This window comes from Elephas maximus, chromosome 11, assembly GCF_024166365.1.
Source record: "Elephas maximus indicus isolate mEleMax1 chromosome 11, mEleMax1 primary haplotype, whole genome shotgun sequence".
NCBI classification, from domain to species: domain Eukaryota; kingdom Metazoa; phylum Chordata; class Mammalia; order Proboscidea; family Elephantidae; genus Elephas; species Elephas maximus.
The window spans coordinates 88,437,316-88,454,112 of record NC_064829.1 but is presented as its reverse complement, the minus strand read 5'-3'; the positions used below and the strand labels follow the sequence as shown (position 1 = coordinate 88,454,112).

The following is a 16,797-nucleotide window of genomic DNA, read 5'->3' as shown; positions in this document are numbered from 1 at the left end:
GCCCAGCAAACCTCGTTAAATTCCCTGGTTAGGGTTGTCCTGGAGAATTGCATCGTACTTGATTATATTTTAGCCAAAGAAGGGGCCATCTGCACTGTAGGCAAAACCTCCTGCTGTACCTGGATAAACACCAGCCATGAGGTAGAAGTCAGTCTCCACAAATTAGAACATATTGCCAATTGGATGTATCCTGTTCACCTACCTACAGCTGGAGAAAACCCATCTGATTGTTGGTCATGGATAACTTACCTGTTTCCCGGTTTCCACTGGCTCTGGTACCTTGTTACTCTGCTGATAATTCTATTATTAATCTGTCTGTTTTTGCCCTGCCTCTTAAACTGTCTTACCAGGTTCATTCAAGATCGCCTAACAGCTGTGAACATCATGATGCTCAGGTGTCCCCCTGTGTTCCACTTAACTAAACAAACCTCAGATTCTACACATGCTTTCACTGGTTAGTAAGCTCAAAAATTCTGGAGGTTTAGGCCACCACCTACATAAAGATCTATCTTCAAGATTAAAGACCCTGAAAACCAGAGGAGGGAATGTAACCAACAGGGTTAAACTGTTCCCCCTCCATCCATCACACCCCGGGGTCTGCGGCCAACTAGTTCCTGATAAGGCATGGGTGTAGCAGCCCAAGGCCACTTCACTGCTCCACCTCCATTCGGACATGCTCAATAAGCTGCAAAACTGACCTTACGTGAACTTCATGCGTCACACCATGAAACACATCCCCTAGCTGCCATGACACTGCACCCCCACATGGTAGTTAGTTTCTGGGATTTCCCACCTATTCTTAGAAGCTTCATGAATTTTATGCATTACTTCCCTATCCCAAACCTTATAACTACCCTGGAATTCCCAACCTCAGGGAGCTTGATTTGAGACTTAGCCTCTGAGCTCCTTGCTTGACTGGCTTGCAATAAAGTCTACTTTCTCTTCCTCAAAGTCTTGGTGTCTCTCAAAATTGACTTGAGAGGTTGCGCCAGGCAGGACCCACCCTCATCGAGGTACAAAGATAACCATGCTCACCAGGACAGGAAGGCTATGTGGTTCTGGCCTCATGGGAATTCTGGAGGGGAAAGGCTGTTGTTGTGAATATGTTTGATTCCCTGTTTGTGCCTGTGCAGGACAAAGAGCATGGAGCCGCTAGACAAGATTATGAGACCCAAACACATAACGTCAATGAAGGAGAACATGACTGCATGTAGTGAGACTACAAATCTGTCTGGAAGGGGCGAGCGAGTAACTATCCATAAATCTCCACATTCATGTTTCTGCTCTTACTTGGGCCAGAAATATTCACAGCAATAAAGGGATTGTGTTGTAGTGTAATGAATTGTCTAAATTCATGAAAGATGAGAATCAGAATTGTCACAAAACTGGTTCCTATGAGGTGGAGGTCAGACATACTTCCGCTCTCCAATGTCTTTACCATTTCTGACACGAGCTGCCCCCTCCTCATGGCACTCTCTAGTTCTTTGGTGGGTTTGATAATTAGTTGCAATGGCCATACAGAACTCACAGATCATACTCACAATTATGTGGTTTATTAGGAAAGGAACAGGCTACAACTTGGGATTCAGGATCAGGAAGGACACAGGCAAGGCCTGGAAGGCTCCCCTGAAGTGGAGAACACATCCCTCCCTTCTTCAGTGCAGGACAGCTCTCTCAGCTGCTCTCTGATGTCAGGACCCTCTGCCATCTGCCTCCCTGTTACCAGCCTCTACATTGCTATCTGGCCCACATCTTGGACAGAGTAGCAGCCAGTGTACCAGCTTCAGGACTGCTCAGTTCCTACTTGGCATTGCTTTTCTGCCAGCATCTCTCTCAGCTGCAGCTTTTTCAGCTAACCAGCCCAGCTTTTAGCTGGGAACTTTTTCACCTGCAGCCTTTTTTTTTTAAACCAGGCCTGAAGGGGGGGGACCTCCATGTCCCAAAGGACACACCCCCTCTCCAGGCTCCTGTCAACCAGGAGGCCTTTTAAAATCTCTGCATTTCAGCCATTTATATATACCAAACCCAAAAAACAAACAAACCCGTTGCTGTCAAGCCAATTCCTATTCATAGCAACCCTAAAGAACAGAGTGGAACTGCCCCATAGGGTTTCCAAGGAACAGCTGGTGGATTCAAACTGCTGAACTTTTTGGTTAGCAGCTGAGCGCTTAGCTGCTGTGCAACCAGGGCTCCTTTATGTATACCAAAAATGAAAAACAAAAAAAACAAACCTGTTACTGTCGAGCCGATTCTGACTCACAGCAACCCTATAAACCCGTCCTCATCAATTACAAAGTGGGACTCCCTCACCAGACCAAAGTTCAGCCAATCCTCAATTACCCATGACATGTCAATCAACTTAGATATTGCTCAAAACTAACATTTTTTGCCAGGCATACACAGACTCCTCCCTTGGACAAAAGTAACAAACCCTCTGGGGTAGAAAGCACCCTGGGGGTAGAGGTCCCCCAAGTTGCTTTTCCAAAGAACTGGAGCAAAGGTAACAACTCTTCAAGGCTTAGGAAAGCTATTTCTCCAAAGAACCAAAGCAAAAGGCCACGCAAAGGAACTCATTGCACCACAGGTATTTAAGAGGAGCTGCAGGATCATGTAGAGGAAACAGCAAAGCCAATGCTCTTTGAGGATCTAAATATGAACTCCATCCACCCAGAGCTACTGCGGCAAATCTTAATAATGAAAAGTGGCCATCTTCAAACATATTTTGAAAGTAGAACCAACCAGGTTTCTTGTATGACCGAATGAGCCAAGAATGACACCTTGGATTTGGCTCACTGGAAAGATGGAGTTGGCATTGTCTGAATTTGGGAAGATTGTGGCTACAGCAGAATTGAAAGAAAACTCAGGAGAAATGCTTGAAAGTGTTGAGTCTATGATGTCTAAGAACAGGACACAAGTATATAGGCAGATTATCATACATGTTTTAAGAGAGGTTTATGATGGAGATATACATTTGCAAGTTTCGGGTTTATTTTTTATAGTGGTATTTACAAGTATGTCGCTCCATGAGATCACCAATAGAACTTGTGCAGATTGTGAGGAGAAAAATGGCTAATGATTGAACTGTTGTGCATTACAATGTGCAGTGCAGTGAATTGCAGAGAAACAGTAACAGCAGAGCCAGGAGACTGGCGCAAGATGGCATGGAGGGCCTGGCCCACAGAGCAAGAGACCTGAGTGCCTTCAGGCAGGAAGCTTCTTGGTGTAGTGGGTTGCCTCTGGGCACTTATCACAGGAGCTAAAGAGCTTTGTAACACTTGCCCAAGCAGAGCAGAGGCCAGGCTGGAGTGGGGGCCAAGGCTGAGGATGAGGGCCTGGCAGCACTTGCCAAGAAGCTGTCTTGATTAAGAATGGTATCCTGAGTTGTACCTGTTATTTCCAAGTTGATCCTGATCCGGAATTGTGGTGTTACTTCCCTAATAAACCCCACAATCATGAGTATGGTCTGTGAGTTCTGTGTGGCATTGTCACGAATTATCGAACCCAGCAGAGAGGTAGAGTGCTGTTTGAGGGATGACTGATGTAAGAATTGATAAAATGATTAGAGAGTAGAGGTATGTCTAATCTCCACTCCGTAGGAATCAGCTTTCGGCTGACACTAATGTTGATTCTCCTCTCTTCACTGAAGTTAGACGAGGTCTGATCGTGCCATTTTTATACAATGTTAAGGGAATGGATAAAAAAAATAGAACCAGTTGCCAGCGAGTCTATTTCTACTCATGATGACTCCATATGTGCAGAGAACTGCTCCATGGAGTTTTCAGGGCTGTGACCTTTTGGAAGCTGATTGCCAGGCCTTTCTTTTTGAGGCATCTCTGGGTGGGCTTGAACCACCAACCTTTCAGCTAGTAGTCAAGCGCTTAACCATTCGTGCCATCTAGGGGCCTCTGGACAAACCAATATGTGTTAATTCCTAAACCCTGCATATAGTATGGGGCAAGTATCAAGTTGGCCCACAAGGTCTCACAGTGATTTCCCAGGAAGATCTGTAAAAGGGACCAGGAGAATCTCTCCAACCACCTCCTGGGCACCCCCACCCCATTCTTTAGATTTAGAGGGTGGGGATGAAATTACACACTCTCTTGGTTTTGGGGCTCTGTGTTACTCCTCAGGTCCTGGTCGGTATAAGATGCTGTGTTCTCTGACCCCTGACCTTGTGTTTATGGTGAATGGCAAACTTTTAGGAAAAGAGTCTGTTTTCTGCTTAATAATACCAAGAGAATTTGAGCAGCAAAAACATTCAATAGCCCATAAAAATCTCTGTATAAGTGATACACAAATTGGGAGGTCAATATTTTTCCAAATAACCAGTGGACAATAAAGGCATCTTTTGTAATGGACAAAACAATATATATACCTCACCAGGCATGAGGTCAATGATCAGAGAACACGGCATTTCATGTTGCTTCATGAGTGTGTCTGTATGTCAAACCTTATCAAATTGCATCCTTTAAATATTTATAGCTTATTGCATATATCTTAGGAAAACTTTTAAAAAATGGTTCAAACTAAAGACTCCCACAATTTCCAGAAAAACATTTTTTTTCTTATACCTGGGGAAGGGCAGCCCTGCATCAGTGGCAGGAAATATGGGTGAGCAATGAAGATAGTTTCCACCTCAGCCAACAGGCATGCCTGGCTGGATCCCAAGACCACAACCCTGGCTGCAGGATCTGCATTCTCACCATTCATGTTTTCTTTGCTGTGCAGTAATGGTCTTGTGGTTGCCAGCCCAGAGAGGGCACAGGAATCCACAAAACCTTTAAGTTGTTTGATCTGACAATGAATGATCATAGCCACAGAACATAGACAGGCCTGGATGTCCTGAGAATGTCTGTCCATGGGGATCGCACACAGCCATAGTTGCTGGAACATCTCTGGTTGCACTTTCAGAAGTACATTGTCTGGAGTTTGCTGCAGTCTCCACCACTCCCTATTACTCACACCCAGTGTTTCTGTACTAATTATGGTTCCCACCTGGCCCCTGTACTCTTAAAACCAGAAACACCCACCTCTCTAATTCTGAACTTCAGGGCACAGGATCTTTTATAGGACTAAAATGTTTCCCTTCAACAAGGAGGACAGACATCCCTGGGGGAAGAGGGAACAAATTCCTGCTGTTCCCAGAAGCACTGTCCTCCCCTCAAGGTGACATCTAGTCTCACAAAAAATTCAGGCATCCAGGTCACAAAGTAGGACCAAAAATCCCCTGGATTCTTTCCTAGGAAGTTGTGGTCAGTAATGATTATTAGCCCAAACCTGGAGGGAGAGCTACTCTGCTATCACACTGTCCCTGTTGAGGCACACAGAGTTGTGGGGCCCACAAAAGCTGTTCACCCCTTCACTGTAACACAGCCTGTTTCTGTTTTGAACCAACCCCACAGAGTGAACAGAATTCCCAAGTTTAAAAAAGGATTAAACAACAAGGCTTTTATTATTACACGAACCAGAGGAATGTGAGGCATGTTTACTAACTGGTGACTTATAGGTTGAAAAAATTCAATCATGAGTATCACCTATCATGAGACCAACAACGTCAGGAGGCAGGTAAACCTTTTATGCCAGCTGCTAGCAGAATCCAAACCGGTTCTCTTGGCAAACAACTAGGTCAGGTCCATGCCCAAAGCAGTCAGTGAAGGGAATAAAGTCTGCCGAAGGGCTCAGATAACACATGATCTCCAGGGAATGAGTCCACCTTGCGAGAGTATTCTGGGGTAACTGAGTCACACGGTGGGAACTTGCAAGATGCCAGGAGTGACACTGCTTCTGCCACAGAAACTGGCAGCGGTCCTGGGAAATGTATAATGTGCAATGCAGGTCAGGCAAGCTTTGCACATGCCTGGAACACAGGGACTCTCCCCACTCTGGATGCTGCAAAATATAAGGTTCAGCTTTAGGCAGATGGCTCCATAACAAAGCTTCTCTGGGGTCATTATATGGAACAAAGAACGAGCACATTCCTTGCAAGTGCAAGAATTTTCCCGTGTGAATTTTCTTGTGCCCAACAATGCCAGACCTTGGGCTGAACGTTTTTACATTTGCCGATCATACGAAACCATTCTCTGCTATAAAAATTTCAGTACTGAGTGAGGCTGGAGCCTCGGCTAAAGGAATCCCAAATTCACCACACCTGTAAAGCCTTACTCCCGTGTGAACTCTCCAGTGTTTAGTAAGGCTAGAGTTTTGGCTAAAGGATTTCCCACATTCACTGCATTTATAAGGCCTCTCTCCAGTGTGAATTCTCTTGTGTACATTAAGGTGAGAGCGACTGCTAAAGAATTTCCCACATTCACTGCACTCATAAGGCTTTTCTCCAGTGTGTACTCTCCGGTGTTGGATGAGGCCAGAGCTTTGACTAAAGAATTTCCCACACTTATCACACTCGTAAGGTTTTGCTCCCATGTGATGCCTCTGATGTTGAACAAGCCCAGATCTTTGGCGGAAGGAGTTCTCACATTCACTGCACTTGTAAGGCCTTTCTCCAGTGTGAGATCTCTTGTGTTGAATGAGGGTGGAGCTACGGCTAAAGGATTTCCCACGTTCACCACACTCATAAGACCTTTCTCCAGTGTGAACTCTGCAGTGTTGAATAAGGGTGGAGCTCTCGCTAAAGGTTTTCCCACATTCGACACACTCATAAGGCTTTGCTCCTGTGTGACGTCTCTGGTGGTGAAGGAGGCTGGAACTTCGCATAAAGAATTTTCCACACTCACTGCACTCGTCTTTCCTCCAGTGTGAATCCTCTGGTGTCTACTAAGGGAAGAGTGGTGGCTAAAGAATTTCCTACATTCATGACACTGATACTGCCTTTCTCCAGGGTGAATTCCCTGGCACTGAACAAGTCTGTATTTATAGCTGATGACTTTTCCATATTTGCTGCTCTCATGAAGCCCCTCTCCTGCACAGATGCTCTGGTGGTGAACAAATACGTGTTTATTGCTGGAAGCTTTCTCACATTCACTCCATTTGTAGTAACTCTTTTCATTGTGGAAGGTCTCACATACACTGCTGCTGTGTGTCTTCTCACCGTTGGGCAAGACTTGGTGCTCGTCTTTCCCAACCTCCCTACGAGTGAAGGGCTGCCCTAATACTCGGAATCTGCAGGTGTTCACAAACAGTGTCCTGTCCACATCCCGTCTGAAGGGTTTTTCCCCACTGTGATGCTTCTGGTGCTGGGGAAGGTTTGTATTGAGCCAGGAGGCTCTCACACACACCCCATCCAAGTACAGCTTCTGCCCAAGGTTTGTTGCTTTGTGCTCAGCTACAATGTGTTTCAAGGCAGGGGCACACATTTCTCAGGGGTGAGTCTTCAGGGTGGATGGACCTGCCTGTGGAGTCCTGACCTGTAACACTCCCTCCAAAGAAATGATCTGCTCGGAAGACGCTTCCTCTTCCTCCACTCCATGCCAACAACCTGAAAGCAGAGAAATGCTGTTAACACAAGGTGACGTCAGTGGGAGGGAAATCCCCATTACAGGTATGTTTCAGACAGGAAATGGGAAGGGTCCCTGGGACTGTTGTGAGGGTGAGGGAGCAGGAGACAGGTTCAGGAGAGAGCTGCCACGCAGTACTGGTCATCTAACTATAACAGAATGCAGGAGCAGATAAGGGACAGAAGGATGGGGTGCAGTTGGGGAGGAGATACCACATCTCCAACTCACTCCAGTTCCAAAGGCCTTCAGTAGGACATTGTCAGCTGGTGATGAGCAGAAGGTTGGTTGTGTCCAGGCCCAGGAAAATCCAATTTGAACTGAGAAGCTGGTGTTCAAAAACTATTTAAGGGAGTGACGTCTGGGGTCTTAAACACTAGCAAGAGGCCATCTAAGATGCATCAATTGGTCTCAACCCATCTGGACCAATGGAGAATGAAGAACACCAAGGACACAAGGTAATTACAAGCCCAAGAGACAGAAAGGGCCACATAAACCAGAGACTACATCAGCCTGAGACCAGAAGAACTAGATGGTGCCCGGCTACAACTGATGACTGCTCAGACAGGGAACACAACAGAGAATCCCCGAGGGAGCAGGGGAACAGTGGGTTGCAGACCCCAAATTCTCGTAAAAAGACCAGACTTAATGGTCTGACTGAGACTGGAAGGACGCCGGTGGTCATGGCCTTCAGGCCTTCTGTTGGCCCAGGACAGGAACCATTCCCAAAGCCAACTCTTCAGACAGGGAGTGGACTGAACAATGGGACGGAGGGGAATGCTGGTGAGGAGTGATCTTCTTGGATCAGGTGGACACTTGAGACTATGTTGGCATCTCCTGCCTGGAGGCGAGATGAGAGGATAGAGGGGGCTAGAAGCCGGAGAAATGGACACAAAAAGAGAGGGTGGAGGAAGAGAGCAGGCTGTTTCATTAGGGGAAGAGGAATTGGGAGAATGTAGCAAGATGTATATAAGTTTTTGTGTGAAGAGACTGACTTGATTTGTAAATTTTCACTTAAAGCACAATAAAAATTAAAAAAAAAAACACTATTTAAGGATATGTACAGACCTCACAATACATTCAATTTGGGTTATTGTTTGGAACATGCAGAGGGCACAGTGGAGAGGAACAGATGATGGGTGGAGGCCAGAAAAGTGGTGGCAGCCAGAGGCTGGAGGTCACAGCTGAAATGATAAATCAGCAAAGTGTCAAGTATAAGGAAGAAAAAGTGGAAATAAAGTGTGGCCAGTGGCAGTTACATCAAAACAGTGGTGGACACAGGGCAAGTTTCTGGTATGATCTGATCGCAGCCCTGCTGTTGTGCCCTTCTCCAGTTGTAGCTCAGCAGGGCCAGGCATCCTCTGAGACCATCTTGCTATATTCACCCTTTAGGCAACCAAGACTCTGCTAGTAACTCCCATGCTGCAACCACATGAATCCTGAATGATGCAAGTCCCATGGGAAAGACAGGACAGGTGAATAGCTAGCATTGGCCCAGAGCAGGTCAGCACACAATAGGCCACAAGAAAAACAATTAATATTACCAAAAAAAAAAAAAAACCCTTGAAGAAGGGTCTTGCAAGAACAGCTCTAGAACCATGTCAGCAGCAACCATGACAATGTCTGCAGTTCCTGGCACTGTCAGGCAGGAGGAAATGTCAAGTTAGAGGAAGGGGGCAGAAGCTGGGGCACAGAGGTGGTATGGATGTGGACACATCACCCAGTCAGGGAGAGGATATGCAGGGTGGGATCCACTGGACTGACTGTAAGGCTCTTGACTCCTGGACTCTTCCCTTCACACTTGGGCAGCAGGTGGTGGGCTTTTCGGGGAGCTCATTGCTCAGGGTATTGCACAATGGTCAGCCCTGGACTCTACAGCACATGTACCAGGAAGTGGGGACAGGGGAGGTAGCAGATACCATTGTCTGGCTGTGGAAGAACAGAGCTATCTCTGGGGAAAAGAAGGAAAGCAGAAACCAGCTTGTGACAATCAGGGGTGGGGTGTGTGTTTGCGTGTGTGTGTGTGTGTGAGGGTCTTACCCAGGGATGATATGACTGCAAAGTTCTCTAGCATCACATCACAGTAAAGCAGCCTCTGAGCCTCATCAAGGAGCACCCACTCCTCCTGAGAGAAATCAATGGCCACGTCCTCAAAGGTGACACAGCCCTGCCAAGGTGAGGACAACAGTTCATTTCACGATTAGTTTCTCTCTTAGGATCCCATGTTCACCTCCCCATATCCATCACCTCTTACCCTGCTCTTAATCCTCCCACTGATACCTACTTTCTCCTCCTGGTCTCAGTGATCACTGGGTTGGCCCACAGCACCAAGAGGCATGTGGACAGACGGATGAAATCTAACCTCTGGGCCTGGGATGCAGGGCCATGGGAGCACCTTATTGTCAGGCAGGTACCTGTAGTCTTCCAGATCATGCCTCCCAGACAACCAAATATGGGCTTACTCTTCATCTTTAGGTCCCTGAACAGGGCCTAGGAGTCATCAGTTCACATCTGTCTCCATGTGTACACCTCTCTTTGACCCACTCTTCTCCCATTCTGCATTCCAACATCCTCCTCCTCTCCCTGCCCCAGACCATTGCATCTCCACCGCCTCTATTACTAAGCACATGGTACATGAGCACATGGCATCCAGGGAGCGCTCATCAAATCCAAACAGGATTGAGATCTACCCTGACTTTCGATGATCTCCAATGTCAGTGGCAGCCCTGAGTCCTGCTATGAAGGTCTCCCTTCCTCAGTCATTTTCTTGCCTTAAACTCAGGAGACCAGAAACTTCTCTGCCTCCACTGGTGATTCACTGGCTGTCTCCTCACCAGTCACCGCCTTCTGCTCTTCACCTAAGTCTCCTTCAAATCCAGGCCCCAGTGGCCCTCCACCACAGGACTGGTGATTCTCCCAGAGACCCCTTGTGCCTCTGAGCTCTTCTACCAGGCTGACTGAAACACCCCAGATCCCAACGAGATTTACCACAAAATCCTGGTGAGTCCACAGAGTGGTAACTATGTTCCAGCCACAGCCTCACCTCGCCCTATTTTTCCTGTGCCTCCACATCTGTCTCTTATAGTCACCCTTCAGAAGCCTTGGCCATCTGCCAGATCATCTTCTCTCCGACAACCTCCCCATGGCCACTTCTCTCTATTACCTGTCTGTGACCTACACTAATCTCATCAGGGGCCCAAACATGAGACCTAGACCTCAGCCTCCACTTTATCCTTTCTAGCTTGCTATTAGCACTACCACCATGACCAGGGTTCCTGCTACCAGAGGTGACCCCCAGCTCAACCCTGGTCCACACAATGTCCACCACCTTTTGGAGAGGTCTCCAACCTGAACCTCTCCTGTTCAGCTACTCACTTGATGCTTCTACTCATTTGCTCTCTGAAATATCTCAGACTCTTAACATGGACACAACAAAACTCCTGAGATCCCAATCAAAATTACTCCCACTACCAACTCCCCATCTAAGTCAATGGACCTTTCATCCTTCCAGCTGTTGAAAATAAAAACCTTGGAGTTATCCCTGACTTCTATTTTTCTCTCTGTCACACTCACAATCAGAAAATCAGAGCAGCCTGACTTAAAAGACAGATCTGAAATCCAATCATTCCTATCACCCCCACATTGGGCCAGTCACCATCAACACACACCTGGACTGCTGCTGTAGCCTCTTCCAGGTCTTTCTGCCACTCCCCTCACACTACCTGCAGTCTAGTCTCCATGCTGCAGCTACAGGAGCCTGATGAGACCTCAGTCAGATCACTTCCCTCCCCTGCTCCAAACTCTCGCTGCTCACATCACCTGCAGATTAGACTCCCAACTTCTCAGGGAGCCATTCTAAGACTGAGTTCTGCCCCCTATGCTCTGTTCCCAAGAGAAAAAATGGAGACCTGAGGTTCCCTGACACTTCCACCTCAGCCTCGCCTCCAAACATTTGCATATACAGATACCTATGCCTGGAATGGAAATCCTGGTGGTGTAATAGTTAAGAGTTATGGCTGCTAACCAAAAGGTCAGCAGTTCGAATCCACCAGACGCTCCTTGGAAACCCTATGGGGCAGTTCTACTCTGTCTTATAGGGTTGCTGTGAGGTAGAATTGACACCATGGCAATGAGTTTTTTTGGTATGCCTGGGACAGGAGCCCTGGTGGCATAGTGATTAAGCACTCCGCTTCAAACTGAAAGGTCACCAGTTTGAACCACCAGTCACCAGGCAGGTGAAGATGTGGTAGTCTGCTTGCATAAAGATTATAGCCTTGGAAACCCTATGGGGCAGTTCTATGCTGACCTATATCACTGTGAATCAGAATCAATTTGATGGTAAAGGGTTTTCATTTTCAATGCTTGGGACAACCTTCCAGACCTCAGTCTCTTGGTTGTCAGCAACAGGAACCACTCCATAAAAGTCCCCGGAAAGAACTTAGTACCTTAAGCTTGAGGTGTGTTCAGGGTTCCCAGGCTCAAGGGCCAGAAGAGTGCTACGGGAAGAGTCTCAGAAAATCCAATATGGGCGGGGTCAAGATCAGTGCCATAGGTGCCTCTGCAGCCATGGGAAGCTGTGGGAAGAGGGCGGTGTGAGAAGTAAGCCACCATAGCAGCATTCCAGAGGCTCTAGCCTCCCTGACAGCTCAGGAACTGGGTGAACTCCATATCACTGCATTATCTCTGGTCCTCAGACATCACTTGCTCTTACAGGCTTAGTGACTTTGGAGAAGGACTCAATTTCCCTTTGATTCACTGTTATAATCCCCCTTCCAGTTTGTTTTTCTGAGTTGCTTTTTTACCATCTCCCTCTTGTTCACAACCCTCCATGACTCCCAGCGTCCTCAGAATGAAGGCACAACTCAGCCTGCAATCCAGGCACGATTCCTAACACTCTCTGTTCCTTGCAGACACACGACGAACTCTAGGTTTTCCTGTTGCTCCAGCTCAGTCGCATCTCCAGTCTTTACCTGAAGGTCCCTCTGCCGCGGGCTCTCCCTCACCCCTTCTCTCACACTAGTTCTCAGGAAATCAGGTGCCCACCAAGAGCGCCACCTTATGCAGGACCGGGGCTCGAGGACTGGCAGATGCGAGTGAGGACGGCGAGGGCCTGGACTATGCAGCACTTAGCTGAGCCAGGTATCGCAGGGCGGCGGCCGCCATGGAGCCTGAGAGCGGAGGGAGGCCGGGATCTCCGGGCACCGGCTGGGATCCCGGCAAGGTGCTCACTCTTCCCGCCAGGGCGCGGTCACCCGGGTCAGCGCCGCGGCTGAGCCTCAGACCTGCCTGTGCAATGAGGCCCACGAGTTCTTTTGCATCTCCTGGGTTAGATCACCACTGTGCTGACTCTGCTGTTCGGAATCCTGATTAGGTGACCACTCCTCGCAACTGCCAAAACGAACTACACTAGGAGGACGGCAGAAGTCCTCCCCCGAGATGTGCACGCGCTTAATATCCTTTCCCTTGAGTTCCGTTGGTTCAAGGATGGTGCGACTAGTCGCAGAGCATTTTGAGCAGTGTAGTTTTAGTTACAGTATTTCCCGGAGCCGCAGGAGTGGGTATCCCACACTGGACCGACGTCTAGGAATAAATTAAAACGACACAGCGAGGGGTGCTGGAAATGGCTTGTCCTGCCTGCATGCAAGTGAAAACGGTTCCGCTTCTTCTTGAGCCCCAGGCAGATTACTGGGGTTTGTTGTCTGCCAACTGTTAACCAGTGTTTAGAGATTTTATTTGCGATTCTGTGAAACTCACTATGTTCCGAGGACCTAAAAATTATTATTTCAGATGTCCCCCAAGTCTACAGATCCAAATGCATGTAGTACTCCATAAAACCCGTTGCCGTCCAGTCGATTCCAACTCCTAGTGACCCCGTAGGACAGAGAACTGCTGTAATCCAAGACTGTGGTCTTTATAGGAGCAGACTGCTACATCTTTCTCCCACGGAAAGGCTGGTAGGTTTGAAGTGGTTAGCAGCCAAATGCTTAACAACTGCGCCACCACACAAACTTTTTAAACATTCCAGTTTCATTTTCTCTTCTCCATCCCTTGACGATCTTCCTATTCATATATGCAATGGATTTGGGCTCTGGCTGGGTGGAAACAGAAGACTCTGGCTCACTGACTTAGTTGTCTAGTGCTACTATAACAAAAATAGCACAAGCGGGTGGCTTTAACAAACAGAAGTTTAAGACGCTGGAAGTCCGAATTCAGGGTCCTGGTTATAGAGGAAGGCCTTCTCTTTGTCAGCTCTGGAGAAAGGTCTTGGTCTCTTTTGAGCTTCTGTTCTTGGGGGATCTTCATGTGGCTTGGCATCACTCTTCCCATTTTTGCTTCCTAGCTTGCTTGTTTATTCTGTTTTATATCTCAAAAGAGATTGACTCAAAATACACTTTACACTAATCCTGTATCATTAACATAACAGAGACAACCAATTCCCAAATGGGATTATAACCATAGGCATAGAGGTTAGGATTTGCAATACATATTTTTGGGGGACACAATTCAATTCATGACATTCTACCCTTTGCCCCCCCAAATTTATGTTCTTGGCACATGCAAAACACATTCACCCCATCACATCATCACAAGGGTCTTAAATCAACTCTAAGTCCAAAATTACCTCTTCGGAATCATCTAAATCAAGTATTGGTGAGATTTTAGGCATATTCCATCCTGGGGCAAAATTCCTCGTCATCTGTGAACCTGTGAAATACAAATTACAAGTTATCTGTTTCCAAAGTACGATAATGGAACAGACACAAGATAGACATTTCCATTACGAATGGCAGAAATTGGAGGGAAAGAAGGGATAACAGACACAAAGCAAATCCAAAACCCAGCAGAACAAAATAACATTAGCTCTCAAGCCTTGAAAATACTGCTATGTTCTTTTGGACCATCTGGGCAATGGTCCAGCCTTCCAGACTCTGGGTGTTGGCCATGCCCTCTGGATTTTGGTTGGAGGCCCCTTGGCCCTGCAATTCAGCTTTGCCTTCCAGGCCCACTAGGACTGCAACTCTGCTCCCTTGACTTTGGGTGGCCCCATTCTCCTAGTCCATCCGAGTGGCAACCCTACCCCTTCTCCCCCAGCAGACCCCACTCTTCTGCCCCTTGGGCATGGCAGCCCTGCCCCTACAGCTTTGGGTGGTAGTCCATCCCCTTGGCACTCCTGAACCAAGTTGGTGAACATCCGACTCTTTGAAACCTAGGAGGCTGTGGCCCTACCCTTCAAGATCCAGAAGACTGTGGCCCCACGCTTTGAAACCCACTTTGAAACCGAGAAGGCCTTGATTCCTGTGCTCCTTCCAACAGTTCTGCTGATCTCCGAGCTGCTCCGGGGATGGTCCTTTTCTTTTCTTGGAGAACAACAGATGTAACTCCTTTGGCCTGTTTCCTGTCTGTAGAATTCCAAGAGGCAGACAGTTTTCTTTCCTTTCATCCTATCACTGACCTCTTCAGTCTAAGCTGATAGGTTTTCTGCTGTGGTAGTTGGATAGGTCTATCAGTCACAGGGTTAATCTCTTTAACAAAAATTGTGTAGCCACATCCTTGGTGAACATTCCAGGACACATGTCTTTTGTTTGTACAACAGAATTTTCCAAATCTTTAAGTTTTCTTTTTATTTTGCACAGTTCATTTTTAAGTCCATCTCTTTCTTCAAATCTGTCTTGGAAGAAGTGTGGCCAAAATGCTCCTTAGAGACAAGGATGGCAAGACTGCATCTTACATACTTGGACATGTTGTCAGGAGGGATCAGTCCCTGGAGAAGGACATCATGCTTGGCAGAGTACAGGGTCAGCAGAAAAGAGGAAGACCCTCAACAAGGTGGATTGACACAGTGGCTGCAACAATGAGCTCAAGCATAACAATGATTGTAAGGATGGCACAGGACTGGGCAGTGTTTCATTCTGTTGTGCATAGGGTTGCTATGAGTTGGAACCGAGTTGATGGCACTTAACAACAACAACTTTCTTCTTGAATATTACTGTAAGTGGCAAGGAGAAACCACGTGGCCCCTTTAATATCTTTCTTAGAAATCTCATCAGCCAGATATTCAAGTTCATCAGTTACAAGTTGTACCTTCCACCAAACATTTGAACACAATTCAGACAGGTTCTTTGGCGCTGCTTAGAAAGCATTGCTCTTCTTCCGTTGTCCAATCATATGCTCACCATTTTCTTCTAAAGCCTCATCAGAAGCACATTTTACATTCACATTTCTAGCAACATTCTGTTGCTGGTGCCATATGTATTCTCTAAGACAGTAGAGACTTCCTCTGTAGCTTTCTTGCCATTGACATCCATAATTCAACCAACAGTTTCTTCAAGGCAATCTAGGCTTTTTCCATCAGGAACCTTAAAACTCCACCAGCCTCCACCCATTACCCAATTTCAAAACTGCTTCCACATTTCAGGTATATGTAAGAGCAGCACCCCACTCTTCTGGTACCAAATTCTGTCTTAGCTATCTAGTTCTGCTAGTGGTTGGCTTTAACAAACAGAAATTTATTTTCTTGCAGTTTAGGAGACTAGAAGTTCAAATTCAGGGTGCTGGCTCCAAGGGAAGGCTTTCTCTTTGTCAGCTCCAGAGAAAGGACCATGTCTCTTTAGAGTTTTTACTCCTGGGCAATCTTCATGTGGCTTCGAATCTCTATTCCCCCATCTCCGCTTCTTTGCTTGCTTGCTTAATCTCTTCTATATCTCAAGAGATTGACTCAAGATACATCCTACACTAATCCTGCCTCATTAACATAACAAAGACAGCCCATTTCCAAGTGGGATTATAACCACAGATTTAGAGGTAAGGATTTATCACACATATTTTGGGGGAACACAATTCAATCCATAATATCCCCTATCAATTATCTTGTTTAACTGGCCTGGCTTTTGCCCCAAGCCACACCAGAGGAACCTGTCTTGATGGAGCTGAGAGGAGCCCATTATTCAGGGAGCCAAGAGGAGCCGTTCACAGCCAATAGGAGCTTAGAGTCCAGTCCTGCATTGAAGAAGGGTGACTTTGCCTAAATGCTTTATTGTTCCATAAAACCAAAATCAAACCCATTGCTATCAAGTCTACTCTGACTCATAGCAGTCCTATAGGACAGAGTAAAACTGCCCCGTAGGGTTTCCAATGAGCAGCTGGTAGATTGAACTGCCGACCTTTTGGTTAGCAGCCATAGCTCTTAACCACTGTACCACCAGGGCTCCTTTATTGTTCCATTAAAAAAAAAAAAAAACCCATTGCCATCGAGTCAATCCCAACTCATATTGTTCCACAGAGTTATTCAAATATAAAATGCAGGTTGGAGCTGGAAACTAATATACGTTATCTTATTGTTCAGATGCAT

General features: G+C 46.8%; 1 protein-coding gene across 1 annotated transcript; it reads right to left on the bottom strand.

Moving 5' to 3' along the window:
* Window positions 1-6,063: 6,063 nt before the first annotated feature.
* On the bottom strand, window positions 6,064-12,611 carry LOC126086158 (zinc finger protein 416-like). Its single transcript, XM_049902346.1, is given in 5 exon segments — window positions 6,064-6,740; window positions 6,743-7,190; window positions 7,362-7,432; window positions 9,489-9,628; window positions 12,592-12,611. Coding segments are annotated over 5 exon segments (1,356 nt in total).
* Between the last annotated feature and the right edge of the window lie 4,186 nt (window positions 12,612-16,797).